The 16,523-nt window shown below is 37.1% G+C and overlaps 1 protein-coding gene across 1 annotated transcript in view; it reads left to right on the top strand.

Moving 5' to 3' along the window:
* Positions 1 to 353: 353 nt before the first annotated feature.
* The window catches only part of SLC15A5 (solute carrier family 15 member 5), a 97,014-nt gene continuing 80,844 nt past the window's right edge, over positions 354 to 16,523 (top strand). The window contains 3 exon segments of the mRNA XM_003586109.1: positions 354 to 712; positions 3,246 to 3,479; positions 15,097 to 15,266. Of these exon segments, the coding sequence (XP_003586157.1) occupies positions 354 to 712; positions 3,246 to 3,479; positions 15,097 to 15,266 (763 nt within the window).

Below are 16,523 nucleotides of genomic sequence, written 5' to 3' on the forward strand. Positions count from 1 at the left end.
TCCGTATTTAAACCTTTATCAGTGTGAGGCAGATGAGTTTCCACATGTATGAAACTGGATTCATGTAATTCAGTATAAATTTTAGAGGAAAAGCCTAATTTAGCCTCTAAGTAATTAGACAAACAAATCGGATTTGGCCACACTGAGCTACCATGGTTTAAATACTCATGTCTCTTCTCAGGTTCTCTTGGATCATCAAAATGAACATTAAGGTGCAAAAAAAGCCTTATGAAATTTAGCATGGAGTTGTGAAATTCAAAGCAAAGATCTTATTTATTTTTTCATAAGAGGGATGGGGGCAAAAATCACCAAGTTCAAACCACTAACTTAAGTAGTATTCAAGGAGGGTAGTCATGTCTGTTACAGGCTTTAAAAACACCGATGAGAGGGTGCCTTTAAATCCCAGCATTGAGAAGGAGAAAACCATAAGACATATTGGTTATTTGTTTTCCTCATACTCTGTGAAAAAAATTCAGGTTGGAATCTGTTTACTTCTAATAGAGCTGTGTGAGAGGTTCACTTTCTTTGAAGTCGTCTGCAATATGATTCCCTTCTGTACTGTCAAGCTTGGTTATGGCAATTACCAGGCCGCCATTTTGAACTTGTGTCTTATTGGAGCGTCAATCCTTACCCGGGTGTTTGCAGGTTGGCTTGCTGATGTCTGCCTAGGAAGAAACAAGCTGGTCCATATTTGCTTATTTCTGCATTTTCTAGGTGAGTGTCCACTTCTGACTGGATTGTTTTACAACTTATTTTAGTGGATTTTTATTAGAATGTTTGATTTACATTATTCCCACCTTGTTTTTAGCATAAAGTGTAATAAATGAGCCTAGAATGTTGTTTCAATTTATTTTATTCTCTGTATAATTTGAGGGATACTAGTAAGTGTGTATGTATGTATGTGTGTCTCTGTGTGTTAGAAGTTGCTTTGATACCTTTATCATTGCATTGATTATATTTTATATTAATTATCTCTTCAAATGTCTGTCTTCTGTAGAATGCCCTCCTTTTCCCCCTTCCTATCACAAGCCCAAATTTGTGACAAATTCTATGTGAAATGTGATGTTTATTTGCTTCACAATTAAAATGAAATGTGCTAAAAAGGTGTTTTGAAGTTCATGTAGAATAACTGAGAAACATTTTCATGAAAAAAGTGATCTTTTAATTAGTCATATAGTAATTAAGATTGCATTTGATACATGATTTCCATGTTATGAGCTATGGTTACCTGCTAAAAAAATGAGTGAATTTAACACTATCCTGTGCTACTTTACATAACAAAAAAAGAAATATATCCTTAAAATTTGGGGAGCAAAGTGATTGCAAGCAATATTGGTAAAATATCAAGTTTGTTTGATAAGGTATAGAGACCAAGTTGATGAACAGTTTAGAAATTTAGACTGTGAAGTTCAACATGGTCTTCTAGACACAAAGGAGTTACTGAAGATGAGATGAACACGTTTGGGAAATCTTCCAATAAACAATCACAGTGAGAGGTTAGAGAAAACAGAAAATCTCTGGATGCTGGTCTAGTTGATGGAGAAGTATCAATTCAGGAAAGAGCATAAAACAACAACAACAAAAAACCTCATCGACTAAATAAGAGCACAAATATGAGGGAAGGACAGAAATTAACTCCAAGTTGAGCTGAGAAACTTAGGAAGGTAGTTCATCAAAACCAACCAATGCAGCAGAAATGCAGTTTTGGGTGAGAAGAAAGATGATGAGGAAGTGATGGGTAGCAGATACTCAGCCTATGTACATTTATATCAGATGGCCAAGTACCATTCACTAAATCGATCAGAGTGTGATTCAAACTTGTAAACTGCTTCAGTTCTGTGAAACATAAACTAAGTCACTGCATGGCAAATACTCATTCACCATTCCACAAATGTTTCTCATTGACTACTAGGCATTGTTCCAGATTCTGGAATGTAATAGAGAAGAAGGCAGTCTCTTTTCTTATGAAGCTAACTTTCTCAAATGGGACACGAGAAAATCAAGAAATAGCTATTTTGTTGGGTGGTAATGCACAATGATGAAAAATAAAGCTGGGGGAGTGGACAGGACAGACTAGATAGTGACAAGCCTGCTCTTCTGTATCAGGGAATATTTTCTGATGAGGAGGCATTTAAGCATGATTTACTCTTTTTTACTTGGTAACAGACTACATAGCAGTGTACATATACATCAGTGCCAATCACCTTTGCAGATAAGATCATCTATATCATTTTTCTAGATTCCACATGTATGTATTGATATACGGTATTTGTTTCTCTCTTTCTGACTTACTTCACCCTGTATGATAGTCTCTAGGTTCATATGTGCCTCTACAAATGACCCAACTTCATTCCTTTTTATGGCTGAGTAATACTCCATTGTATATTGTGTACCACATGTTCTTTATCCGTTCCTCTGTTGATGGACATCAGGAAATTAAAAAAAACAGGGGATATATGTATATGTATGTGTAGACGTAGAGCTGATTCACTTTGCTATACAGTGGAAACTAACACAATATTGTAAAGTAACTATACTCCAACAAAAAATTTAAAAAAGAAAAATATAAGCAATTCACGTTAAAAAAAAAAACCAAAAGTTTTCTTTAACAGGCTTCTGAGTTGCTTAAGATCATAGCGTTTTCTGTCTCTATTGATTAAGAACAAATAACCGTTGTGAAAGATGGTTTTCTCTGAGGGGTGGGAGTGCAGACATCTTTATTATCTCACATCAGGTGTTTCTGAATTGTTTTAATTTTGTTTAAATGGACTTGATTTGTTCTCCCCCAAACCCTTCTCCCATACGGGCTACCACATAACACTGAGCAGAGTTGCATGTGCCGTACAATAGGTCCTTGTTGATTATCTGTTTTAAACATAGCAGTGTGTGTATATGTATGGCTGAGTCCCTTTGCTATTCACCTAAAACTATCAGAACATTGTTAATCGGTTATACTCCAATACAAAATAAAAAGTTCCTCCCAAATGGACATGATTTGTTTATATATTCTGAGAGGTGGTTTGAGTTTGAGGGAAAAATAAACTAGGACTCTGGATTCATTAAAAACACATATTGAGGGAAATATTTACTTTTAGGAAAATTATATTGCCTCCAGAATTGCCATGATTAATATTTTAATAAGACTATCACAAGACGAGGCTACATTCAGAAGAAAAACTTTATTTCTGGTGTGCTTTGGTGAGTCAGTGGTCTATGCATATTTATTTCTCTTTTTCTCCATCTACGGGCACTGCTTTATTATCTGTGGCTGCCTTTCCCTTGGAGGATTTCTACATGGGCACTCACCATCTGATTAACAACGTACCCAAAAAAGAGCAGACAAGGCTGTTTCACGTAGCACTGTTGGCCGTCTGCCTCGGCACAGGAGGAATCAGAGCTGTAGTCTGTCCATTGGGTGCTTACAGCCTTCAGGAGTGTGGATCCCAGAAACAAACATCCCTTTTTAACTGGGAAGTAGAGCTAGCTAGGAGAGAAAACAGGCTTATAACATCCTTTTCCCTTTGTGCATTTCTCATTGTTTGCTCTCTGGGTCCATTTTGATGGCAGTCATTCAGCCTTTGCCATTGATTGGGCTGGGTGACAGTGAGATAATACCTGTGACAGTGATTAAGCCAGTAGTCCCAGGAGCCTACGAGTCAGGTATAGACCAATACAGCTTAATGGCACCTTCTTGAAACACATTGATGAATTTGTCCTCCACATAAACAAGTGTGAGATGGTGTGTCGTATTGAATAGAAGATGGTTTGGGAGTCAAACAGGCCTTGGTGGAAATCTCAGCTCTACACAATTGCCTGATCTTAGTAATGTCATTTATTCTTTATGAGTTTAACCATTTCTGAAGGGTTATCATAATACCTCTTCTTGGATTTTCTTAGAAGTAATAATATGTATATTGCTGGTAGAGAACATGGCACATAGCAGTAATCAATAACTTGTTTTTCTTAGTTATGTCTACATTGTAATAGACTAATTCGGCAGGGATTATAAATTCAGCAAGAAGATGAGAAGGATGGAAGAAGAATTTTACTTCTTAAATATCCATTAAAGCATCAACCAACATCTCTATTTCACATTCACTCCACCCCCAGCACCTGACAGAATTTCTAGTCCATAGAAATCAAACCACATTTCTATGAGTCTTTCTCTCCCAGTGAGTTCTTTTACAGTGTTATGTGTTTCTAAAGAACCAATTTTAATTATCAAATGCAAATTCAAGAAAAAAATTGAAATTTTGATCTTAAGAAACTTAGTAGAGATCTTAAGAAACTTAGTAGAGAACTTTGTTGTTATTGTCATTCATTAATGGATATCAGATATATCTGAGATATGTTGTCTTTCTTCCTCTTCTCTGTGAAATGAGTTAGCAAAATTTTTCTAAAATATTGCGTTTTCCACCAGTGTTAGCAATAGATAAAAGCAAAGCAGAAATAGGATCAGACAAAATGTCTAAAGAGAACTCATATTTAAAGCATTAAATGAAAAAATTATAATAAATATTATTTAGGTATTATTACATGTAGCTATCTGAGACATTTCCTTTTTTCTTTCTGTCTTTCTTTCTTCCTTCCTTTTCTTTTCTCCACCCTCCTGCCATATTATATTAATATTACAAAGCACTCAGGCCTATTTTGGATTAAGTCCAGACGAAAGAGAATAATGCTATTTTACCAAAGGTGGAAGGAACTCTACTTCTTACAGCAAATTCTGCCTCCTTGACCTGCCCAAAGGAGAAAGAAAAATCTTTCTTTTTTATTCTATTCGGAGGTTTTAATCCTTAATTAGCAACATCATTTTGATTAAATAAGACTCTGGAGGATTAAGACTAGAGAGCAATCAGTTGTTCTGAAAGATAGCTCTGGAGAATTTATTGTACTGTGGTCTTAGTCATTCAGAATTGTGTTTAATCAAAGTGACATTTCTCAGCGTTGATTACAAAGGAGACATTATATGAATGAAATATTTCCTCGGGGAAACGGAGGGGACACCCAATGGGTTTGTGCTTTAGGACATTGGAAAGGGGGATGAGGAATAGGGTGAAAATGAATTTCTGGAGCCAGGCCACATTTAAGATGAACACCTTTAGATTGGGTTACTTATTATTTTCTGATTTCATTAAAATCTCCAATAAAGGCATAATGCAACATTTTTTTTAAATTAAGGGTTCTGTGAAAGGGATATAAAGAATCAGAATGTTATTCTTTAACATGATGAAAGACTGTAGAAATAATAAGCTCCTTGAAGGCTGAAGATGGTTGTTTTTTCTTTCTCAGTTCAAATACTAAACTATGGAAAAACTTTTATGAACAGCTGCTTGTTGCAGTTTATAGAAATGAATGTTCATTCTATTCTTGTACATACTGCAGGGGTTGGTGGCAAGATGGATAGAACCCCTGCTGGGCAGCCAGGCAGCTGGCAGGAACCCGGCTGTGTCACTTAGGTGTCTTAGGTTTTCAGCAAGTTTCTTCACCTCTCAAAGCCCCGGGTCCCTCAGCCACAGAATGTGGATGCTTTGGAGGGCTGTTGTGGAGTTTTTATGCAAAGTACCAGGGCACATTATAGGTTTTCAAATCAGGGTAGCTATGACCAATGTTATTCAATGACGAGTAAGTCATCAGCTAAAGTCATTGTCCAACTTCTGGGAAAGAGGAAGGCCATTTAGGAGAAGGTCATCTTTAAAATGAGCCGCTCCTTGATTTATCGTCTATTTCTTCAAGTCAAAAATGCCCCTAGAAATGACAAGCCTAGTTAATATAATGAATTTCAGTAGTGGCTTTTGAAAAAGCAACATACCACTTGAATCCATAACCACTTGAAGGTTGCATCCAGTTCCGGTTTCAGCACAGATGTCAGATGTTCATAGTTACGGGACCCTTAATGAGATGTGTCATTGCATCTCTACCACCTAACGATCATGTGAAATAGTGTAGACTGGAAGTCTCAGGCACTGAAAGCACCACTTCCGAGTGGAGCTGCCAAATGTAGGTGAGAAAACCTCTCCCAGCCAACATCACCATCTGGTACTGGATTATCCTCAAATATGTACCTCATTGAAAGAATAAAGCTAAGCTCCCTGAAATCAAGAGGCACAGTAATCTGCCAACTTCTGCTCGTGCCATCACCCAGAACTGAACCTGGCTCTTTCAGTATTTTCCAAACGCTGAGGTGTACAATTAAGAGTTACCATACTGGAGATCATATGAGTAAATACACCTGTGCAGAATCTTTTCCGGAAGCAAACTGAATGGTGAATAATTAAGTCTGTTCATGACCGTAATTTTAAATCCTACCACAGTTAAACTTAAATCTTGCTCCCTCACATCTCTACTTTGGGTTTCCCTGGTGGCTCAGATGGTACAGAATCTGTCCACAATGCAAGAGACCTAGGTTCTATCTCTGGGTTGGGAAGATCCCCTGGAGAAGGGAATAGCAGCCCACTCCAGTATTCTTGCCTGGAGAATTCCATGGACAGAGAAGCCTGGTGGGCTACAGTTTATGAGATCGAAAAGAGTCAGACATGACTGAGCGACTAACACTCACTCATATCTTTGCTTACTTCACGTGATAATTTGCATCCCGTCTGCATATCATAGCCTGTTGTGAACCAGTTGCCAGAGTGAATTCTACATGCTGTAAAGGCTCAAATAGGATATTGGTAAATTTCTTGTAAAAGTCTAGAGACTGAATTATTCCATCCCTGAAATTTTGATTATCTGGTACTCAGTTTGACTCTACATAATATATGTCTCCTACTAAACTGTTCTGATTTAAAATACTTGCTCAAATTTAATATTTTTATCTTAGGAAAATACTAGAGGTAAAAAATCATTATCCCACAGCCTTTTTTTTTCAAACCTGTTGTAATATTTTACTAAAGTATTGTCTGAGAGAAAGTGAAAGTTAGTCACTTAGTTGTGTCTGACTCTTTGTAACCCCATGGACTGTAGCCCACCAGACTCTTCTGTCCATGGGATTCTCCAGGCAAGAATACTGGAATGGGTTGCCATTCCCTTCTCCAGGGCATCTTCCCAACCCAGGGATCAAACCTGGGTCTCCTGCATTTCAGGTGGATTCTTTACCAGCTAAGCCACCAGGGAGTATTAGAGTATTGTCCGAAAGAAGTGATTCTCAAACCTAGATGTCCAGGAAAGCTTAAAAATACTGATGCCTGGACCCTGCCACCAGAAATTCTGATCATGTTAATTTGAGGTGGGAACCAGAGGCTTTTTTTTAAAGCTGCCTAAGTAGTCAGGTTTGAGAACCACTGCTCTCAAGCAGTGTTGCCTGATTTTAAGAATCATTTGAGGATTTTATTAAAAAATGTTCCCCATAACTCTACTTAATGCAGTGTGATGACTTGAATGGAAAGGAAATTCAAAAGGGAGAGGGTATATGTATGTGTATGGTTGATTCATTTTGCAGTACAGTAGTAATTAACACAACATTGTAAAGTAATGATATGCCAATAAAAATTAATTAAAAAACAAAACAAACAAACAAAAAACATTGCCCATGTCCCTACCTCCAACTTCTCAGATCAGAATTTCCTGGGAGCATAGCTGGGGAATGTGCATTTTTACCAAGTGCTTCAGAATTTTGAAAACAGTTCGAGAGACTTAAGAAAAGAGAATTCCACACATGGTCTGGATTTTTGAAAAGAAATAGAGCTAAACACTAATGGAAGCACTTATTTTGTACAAAGATGCTTCAGAAAATTTTGATGATTCATAACAGTTTTTCTTTACCACTCCAGAAATCTACCTGATTGAGAAATCCTACCTAATCCTTTAGGAGAAAAACAAAATATGAAATTACACAATTCTGCAATGGTAAAATCATAATTTACAAGATACATTTCAGCTAACAAAATCAAAACAGGTCTTGGCATAGTCTTATTAGAACTCATTTCTTATTAGTACTCACTAACATGGACATAACTCTTTTTATTGCTTTGCTTTATTGTGCTTCACAGGGAATAGAATTTTTAAGTTCATAAATTTATAAATTTTTATGAATTGTAAATTTCATAAAATTTACAAATTGCAAGTTAATGACAGCCTTGTGTGTAGCAAGTCTATTGGTGCCGTTTTTTCCAACAGCCTTTGCTGACTTTGTGTCTCTGAAGCATCTGATAATTCTCACAGTATGTAAACTTCATTATTATTATTTTATTTATTATGGTGATCTGTGATCAGTGAACCTTGATGTTACTACCACCATGCACTCAAGGCTCAGATGATGGTTAGTATTATTTAGCAATAAAATATTTTTAAATTAAGGTAAGCATATTATTTTTTTAGGCATAATGCTATAGCACATTCAATGCATTATAACTTTTATATACACTGGAAAACCAAAAAGTTTTTGCAACTTCATGCCCCCTGTTATATCTTGGTGGTCTGAAACCAGACCCATAGTATTGATATCTTCAAGGTATGCTTGCACTCAGAATATCTTCTAAGTTGAATACTGAGGAATAGCTTGTAAACTATTAAACTATTAAAAAACCACTAGACCTTCCAAAATTCTATTTGCCTGGGCTCCAGCCAAGTTTAACAAATGTGCCCACTCAACGTAGTAACAACAGGCACCTCCTCTGTTATCTTTGCCAAAATTGTCAGCATTCAGAAAACACTCAGAATTTCTCTCTGACATACAATGATAAACTAAAAAATATTGAGAAAAAGGAAAAAAAAAAAAAAAGAAATTTCTTACATTTCTTACTGATCCTGCAGCCTCCCGCTTTTTCTTAAGGCCTGTGTGGTGGCTCTTAACCTGTAGGTGCGTCAATAGTGACTTACTATCATCAATAAACATGCAGTGGTTCAAAGATCTTAAACTCAGAAAATGAGAAAATGATACACCTTTTTTTAAAAAAAGCAACAGAGTAAATTTGAAGACCCAGTGGGCTTTATCAGGTCATTCATGAATTGGGGAGCATCTCTTCTAACAACCAGAATGGTGCTTTGAGGGGTTGTACGAAATGGAAGCCTTTTGTAGGAAGAAGGATAGGGCATGGGAGCTATTAGAAAAAGAAAAGAAAGCATTATTTTTGGGTCAGGATATCTTCTTTTGGGAGTGGGTATTGGGAAGGGAATGGCAACGGTTGCACCACATAGATTGCTGCTTTTTCTCCTGAGGGATGGAGAGGTTCACAAGACAGATGACTTCATTGATGCTGACCAGAACATTCCAGACTGGTTGATTACATTTCTGGGGAGGCTCAAAACTTCAAGTAAGTCATGTATCTAAGTCTAGGTTTGGTATCATGGACTTTAGCCCAAGTGACATTATTTTGGGCCTGGTTTTCTCTTCAACAGCATTAACAACTGTTAAAATTGGGATGTTGACAGAAGAAAGGGAAATAAAGACAGAAAGGGAATGAGAGCAAGTTAGAAGAGTGAGAGGCAGGGAGAGCAAAGAAAGAGAATGAAGCAGTCCCCTGAGTTTCTTAATTAAAAATAAACCTTTTATTTAAATTTTGCTGCCTGTCCACCAAAATTAATGATCTTCTTTTATTAAGCTGTCTTTTCTTTAATAGCATTGTTGAAAAATACTTATAGATGAAAAGTAGGAAAAAATTATATAAATGAATTTATTTACAAAACAAAAACAGACTCACTAATTTTGGAAACAAACTTATGGTTAAAGAGAAGAAACTTAGCAGAGAGGGATAAATTAGGAGCTTGGGATGAACACACAGATACTACTATATTACTGTTGTTTAATTGTTCAGTCGTGTCCTATTCTTCTGCAATCCCATGGACTGTAGCCCTCCAGGCTCCTCTGTTCATGGGATTTCCCAAGCAAGAATACTGGAGTGGGTTGCCATTTCCTTCTCCAGGGGATCTCCCTGACCCAAGGCTCGAATCTGGATCCTGCATTGGCAGGTGGGTTCTTTAACACTGAGCTACCTGGGAAGCCCACAGAACTATATTTATATAATAGATAATTAACAAGGACCTATTGTACAGCATGGGGAACTCTACTCAGTATTCTGTAATAACCCAATGTGGGAAAAGAATCTGAAAAAGAATGAATATATGTACTATTTAACTGATTCACTATGCTGTATACTTGAAACCAACACAAACATTGTTAATCAACTATACTCCAATAATTTTAAGTAGAAACTGCAAAACTTCCTCTGGTCTCTCTTTCTCCAAGTTCATGTCAGCTAGGTTATTCTTTGAAGTATTTCAGTGGGCCAGTGGTCATGCTAAAAGAAGCAGTGGCTGACAACAGCTGCTGCTGCTGCTAAGTCACTTCAGTCGTGTCCAACTCTGTGTGACCCCATAGACGGCAGCCCACCAGGCTGCACCGTCCCTGGGATTCTCCAGACAAGAACACTGGAGTGGGTTGCCATTTCCTTCTCCAATGCATGAAAGTGAAAAGTGAAAGGGAAGTCGCTCAGTCATGTCCAACTCTTCGCGACCCCATGGACTGCAGCCCACCAGGCTCCTCCGCCCATGGGCTTTGCCAGGCAAGAGTACTGGCATGGGGTGCCATCGCTTTCTCCGATTGACAACAGCATCCACTATGAAATCAGTGCCCCACTGTTACATTGACTCTTCTAAACAGTTCAATTTTAACCCATTGAAGAGCCACAATTCCAGGTGAAGAGCCACCATAATCCTGGTGAATTATCTCAGTATCATTCCATGAAGAATAACATATTCTCTCTGAACTCTTAAAATTATCCACTAAGACTTGGGAGACCTGGAAGTTTTCCTCCCCTCTTTCATTATGTTCTCAAGTAGGATGGAAAGCCCATTTCAAACTGTTTCTCTTATAATCACTTAAAATAAGTCTGAAGCATGTCAAAATTGGTCAGTCTAAAAAATGACAAAACATTTGAGTGACTTTAAAAATTATTACTAAATATGTTTGTTAGCCATCTGTATGTCTTCTTTGGAGAAATGTCTATTTAGTTCTTTGGCCCATTTTTTGATTGGGTCATTTATTTTTCTGGAGTTGAGCTGTAGGAGTTGCTTGTATATTTTTGAGATTAGTTGTTTGTCAGTTGCTTCATTTGCTATTATTTTCTCCCATTCTGAAGGCTGTCTTTTCACCTTGCTGATAGTTTCCTTTGATGTGCAGAAGCTTTTAAGGTTAATTAGGTCCCATTTGTTTATTTTTGCTTTTATTTCCGATATTCTGGGAGGTGGGTCATAGAGGATCCTGCTGTGATGTATGTCAGAGAGTGTTTTGCCTATGTTCTCCTCTAGGAGTTTTATAGTTTCTGGTCTTATGTTTAGATCTTTAATCCATTTTGAGTTTATTTTTGTGTATGGTGTTAGAAAGTGTTCTAGTTTCATTCTTTTACAAGTGGTTGACCAGTTTTCCCAGCACCACTTGTTAAAGAGATTGTCTTTAATCCATTGTATATTCTTGCCTCCTTTGTCAAAGATAAGGTGTCCATATGTGCGTGGATTTATCTCTGGGCTTTCTATAGATCTATATTTCTGTCTTTGTGCCAATACCATGCTGTCTTGATAACTGTGGCTTTGTAGTAGAGCCTGAAGTCAGGTAGGTTGATTCCTCCAGTTCCATTCTTCTTTCTCAAGATCGCTTTGGTTATTCGAGGTTAGATGGCTAACAAACACATGAAAAGATGCTCAACATCACTCATTATCAGAGAAATGCAAATCAAGACCACTATGAGGTACCATTTCACACCAGTCAGAATGGCTTCGATCCAAAAGTCTACAAATAATAAATGTTGGAGAGGGTGTGGAGAAAAGGGAACCCTCTTACACTGTTGGTGGGAATGCAAACTAGTACAGCCACTATGGAGAACAGTGTGGAGATTCCTTAAAAAACTGGAAATAGAACTGCCTTATGACCCAGCAATCCCACTGCTGGGAATACACACTGAGGAAACCAGAAGGGAAAGAGACACGTGTACCCCAGTGTTCATCGCAGCACTGTTTATAATAGCCAGGACATGGAAGCAACCTAGATGTCCATCAGCAGATGAATGGATAAGAAAGCTGTGGTACATATACACAATGGAGTATTACTCAGCCATTAAAAAGAATTCATTTGAATCCATTCTAATGAGGTGGATGAAACTGGAGCCTATTATACAGAGTGAAGTAAGCCAGAAGGAAAAACACCAATACGGTATACTAACGCATATATATGGAATTTAGAAAGATGATAACAATAACCCTGTGTATGAGACAGCAAAAGAGACACTGATGTATGGAACAGTCTTATGGACTCTGTGGGAGAGGGAGAGGGTGGGAAGATTTGGGAGAATGGCATTGAAACATGTGAAATATCATGTATGAAACGAGATGCCAGTCCAGGTTCAATGCATGATACTGGATGCTTGGGGCTATTGCACTGGGACGACCCAGAGGGATGGTATGGGGAGGGAGGAGGAAGGAGGGTTCAGGATGGGGAGCACATGTATACCTGTGATGGATTCATTTTGATATTTGGCAAAACTAATACAATTATGTAAAGTTTAAAAATAAAATAAAATAAATTAAAAAAATTAAAATTATTACTAAATAAATTATGGCTAATTTTAAAAATTATTAATCCGAAAAGGTTTGCTAAATTTTGCAGCGATAAGGTTTTTCCCCTTTATTTGTATTCAACACTGTGGAATCATGAAGACCAAAAAAAAAATTACCATTTATATATACTCCCAATTATTTGCAGTTCCCAGTCTGTGTTTAAAAGTAGACTAAAGAAACATATTTTTACTGCTGCTTTCAATTTTCCTTAATCACTAGTATTTATTTTGCTTTAGTGCTTTGCTCTCTGACTTTCTGTGTGAGAGGTGCTTTATATATTCAATTTGCTAGTGAGCTATGAGATGAAAGGAGTCTTAATGGTGAGTTTGAAGACTGTGGATTTTTATTTCTTTTATTTTTTTTACAGTTGATACATATATAATTTTACCCTTAATTATCTATGGCTTGTCCTGTCCATGGATCAACAAAGACATATATAAAACGTGATTGTACTGGGCAATTCTTTTAGAAAATTACACAATCAAATAGGTCGGGTGACATTTGTTAAAATACACTTAGTACTTTATGTGAAATCTCTTCCTATACAGAGATATTCAGCACTATAATTCTTTGGTTTATAACTATATTTCACAAGATGTAAGTCTTGGAAGAATTGTAATTTTCCTTGACCCTCTTTAAAGTAATTCCGTTTACATTCCCCAGTGGTGTACTGAAGAGTCTCAGGGAGTCCTCATGGATTTCTCTGCAATACTTAGCATTTGAAACAGGGTTTCTTAAAAATTAAAAGGACTATAACATTGCTTGCAGCTCCAGCTTCTCTTTGTTATTACCAGCCACAGTTCAAGTGTCCGGCTTGAAGAAGCATTAAAGATGACCTGAGGTAGAGCCAAGGGACTCTATCCCATTGTCCTAGAAAATTCTAACTTTGTACCTCCCCTGCATGGTGGTACATAAATCACTATTAGTAGATTATAGTCAGTCAGCTTGCTGGGCATGACCATGCTTGACATTTGATTACTTTTCCAGGTCAATTATGGAGAGTAGATGTTCAAGATTTTGAATGGGGTGGTCATTTCATGGGTGCATACATATTCAAAACTTAACTTGACAAGATGACATTGGTCAGACCACCATATGACCAATTTTTTAAGATGACTCTCAGACTCACTGTACTGTTTCTATATGTACCCCTCTTCTTCTGCCAATAAAAGCTCTTGACCACTGATTGTCAGTGGAGGGGAGTCAGCCTTTGGACAGGAGTCTGCTCTCCCCCTTCCCTGGTTGTCGTGTCCGGGGTCTTTGTGACCCCATGGACTTAGCCTGCCAGACTCCTCTGTCTATGGGAATTCCCAGGCAAGAATACTGGAGTGGGTTGCCGTTTCCATCTCCAGGTAATCTTCCCTACCCAGGGATCAAACCCAGGTCTCCTGCACTGCAGGCAGATTCTTTACCAACTGAGCCAGCAGGGAAGCCCCCTGCCCTAGTTGCTGGCACCCAAAACAAAGCAATTTTTCCTTTCTGCCAACTTTGTCTCTTTATTGGCTTTTGAGCAGTAAGCAACCAGACCCTGCTTAATAAGTATGTACTTAATAAGAAAGCTAATAAACAAAGATGCAGATGGCCAACAGGCATATGAAAAGATGCTCAACATATCTAATCATCAAGGAAATGCAAATCAAAACCACAATGAGATATTAATATTACTTCACACCCATCAGAACATCTATCATCAAACAGAACACAAATAACAAATGTTGGTAGGGATGTGGAAGAAAGGGAACTCTTGTGCACTATGGGTGGGAATGTAAATTGGTACAGCCACTGTGGAAAACAGCATGGAGGTTTCTCAAAAAATCAAAAATAGAACTACCATATAACCCAGCAATTCCACTTCTGGGTAGATATATCTGAAAAAAAAAAACAAAAAACCAAACCACTAATTTTGAAAAGAATCATGCACCCCAATATTCATAGAAACATTATTTACAGTTTCCAAGTTATAGAAACAGCCTGTGTCCATCAACAGATGAATGAATAAAGGAGATGTGGTATATACATACAATGGAATACTACTTGGCATAAAAAAGAAAGAAATTTTGCCATTTGCAGCAACATGGATGGAATTGGAGGGTATTTTGTCAAGTGAAATAAGTCAGATAGAGAAAGACAAATACTGTATGATTTCACTTATATATAGAATCTAAAAAATGCAACAAACTAGTGAATATGACAAAAGAGAAGCAGACTCACAGATGCAGAGAATGAACTAGTGGTTATGGGGCGGGGGAATATAGAGGCTGGGGGAGTGGGACATACAGACTGTTGTATGTAAGATAGGCTACAAGGATGTATTTGTACAACATGGGGAATAGAGCCACTGTTTTGTAACAACTATAGATGGAGAAGAACCTTGAAAATGTTTATAAAAATTTAAAAAATGGAATTTGAAAAAAGAAAGCTAATAATATTTGCAAAATCTAGCTTGCCTCATATGCTACTACTTTATAGCTTATGTTTATTAAAAGAATTAGCAATTATTATATGAAGTTACTCAATGGCAATTTTATTTTTGTTTTTGATTCCCAGGTTTTATTGAATCATGAACCTGAATGCAACTGTGGTCTTTCTGGGAATATCTTATATCCAATACTCAGGGGCCTGGGCCCTGGTTTTACTTATTCCTTTTATGTCTACACTTACGGCTCTGATAACTCTTTATATGATGCACTATAACCTGATTTACCAGCCAGAAAAATGTAAGTAAATCTCACTTTACATTTTTTTGTTTGTTTGTTTTTATGGTTTTCTTGATGCATCTTCTTCCTCTTAGGTTCCCTATAATTTCACTTTCAACTCACAGAATTTATAGAGTCTGTCACTTACTTCATAAACAAAAGTAGAAAAAAATCATATATGATCCCTTCTATCTAGCTCTCAGCTTCAACAATTCTCAGTTCATTTCTACTCACTTTTTCCCCATCCCTATTGGTAGTTCTGAAGCAAGAACTAAATATCACAGTGCTTCATATGTGTGTGTATAAAAAGAAGCTATTTATATGCTCAATACTTTAAAAATATAATCACAATGTCATTAACGCACACAGAGAATTTCTTAAGATGATCAAGTATCTGTTAAAAAATCTGTTTCCCTTTTAAAATCTGTTTATTTTGTTTTGTTTTATAATTTATTCAAATGAAATCCAAATAAGGCCCATATATTCCAAATGGCAGCTATGTCCCTTAAACCATATATATTCCCCCTTCATCTCTATTTCTCTCCTTTCTATATTTTTTTCCTTAAGAAATCTGAACATTTCACATAATCTGAATTTTGCTGATTTCATCCATTTAATGTCATCCAAAAGGTTTTCCCTTTTTATTTCCCCTAAAATGTCTGACAGACATAGATCCTTGATCAGATTCAGATTTTTCATTTTTGGCAAAATTCCTTCACAGATGATGTTAGGTACCTCACACTGTCTCATTATCTGCTTTTGCAGGGTCAATACCCATTGTTAATTTTTGTCTAAATCTATGATCCCATTGGGGGTTGCAGGTTGGTGATATTTTATATTTCTTCCTCTTTTATTAGCTGAAATATATTCTCAATAACTATTTCATTACACAGAAGTAGTTTGTGTAAGGAAAAAAAGATAAATGTCTAATTCTTTCCCTTTAATTTTAGATTTTCAAATTAATGAGGTGAACTTCAGTGTCTTCCAAAGATGATCTATTATTTGTTTTTGGTCATCTATTAGTGACCCTGTGGACTGGACTGTAGCCCACCAGTCTTCTCTGTCCACAGGATTCACCCAGCAAGAATACTGGAGTGGGTTGCCATGCCCTCCTCCAGGGGATCCTCCCAACCCAGGAACTGAACCCGCATCTCCTATGTCTCCTGAATTGGCAAGGTGGGTTCTTTACCACTAGTGTCGCCTGGGAAGCCCATAGATTCCATATATATGCATTACTATATAATATTTCTGTCTTACTTCACTCTTTATAATAGGCTT

Source organism: Bos taurus, chromosome 5, assembly GCF_002263795.3.
Source record: "Bos taurus isolate L1 Dominette 01449 registration number 42190680 breed Hereford chromosome 5, ARS-UCD2.0, whole genome shotgun sequence".
In the NCBI taxonomy this organism is placed as follows: Eukaryota; Metazoa; Chordata; class Mammalia; order Artiodactyla; family Bovidae; genus Bos; species Bos taurus.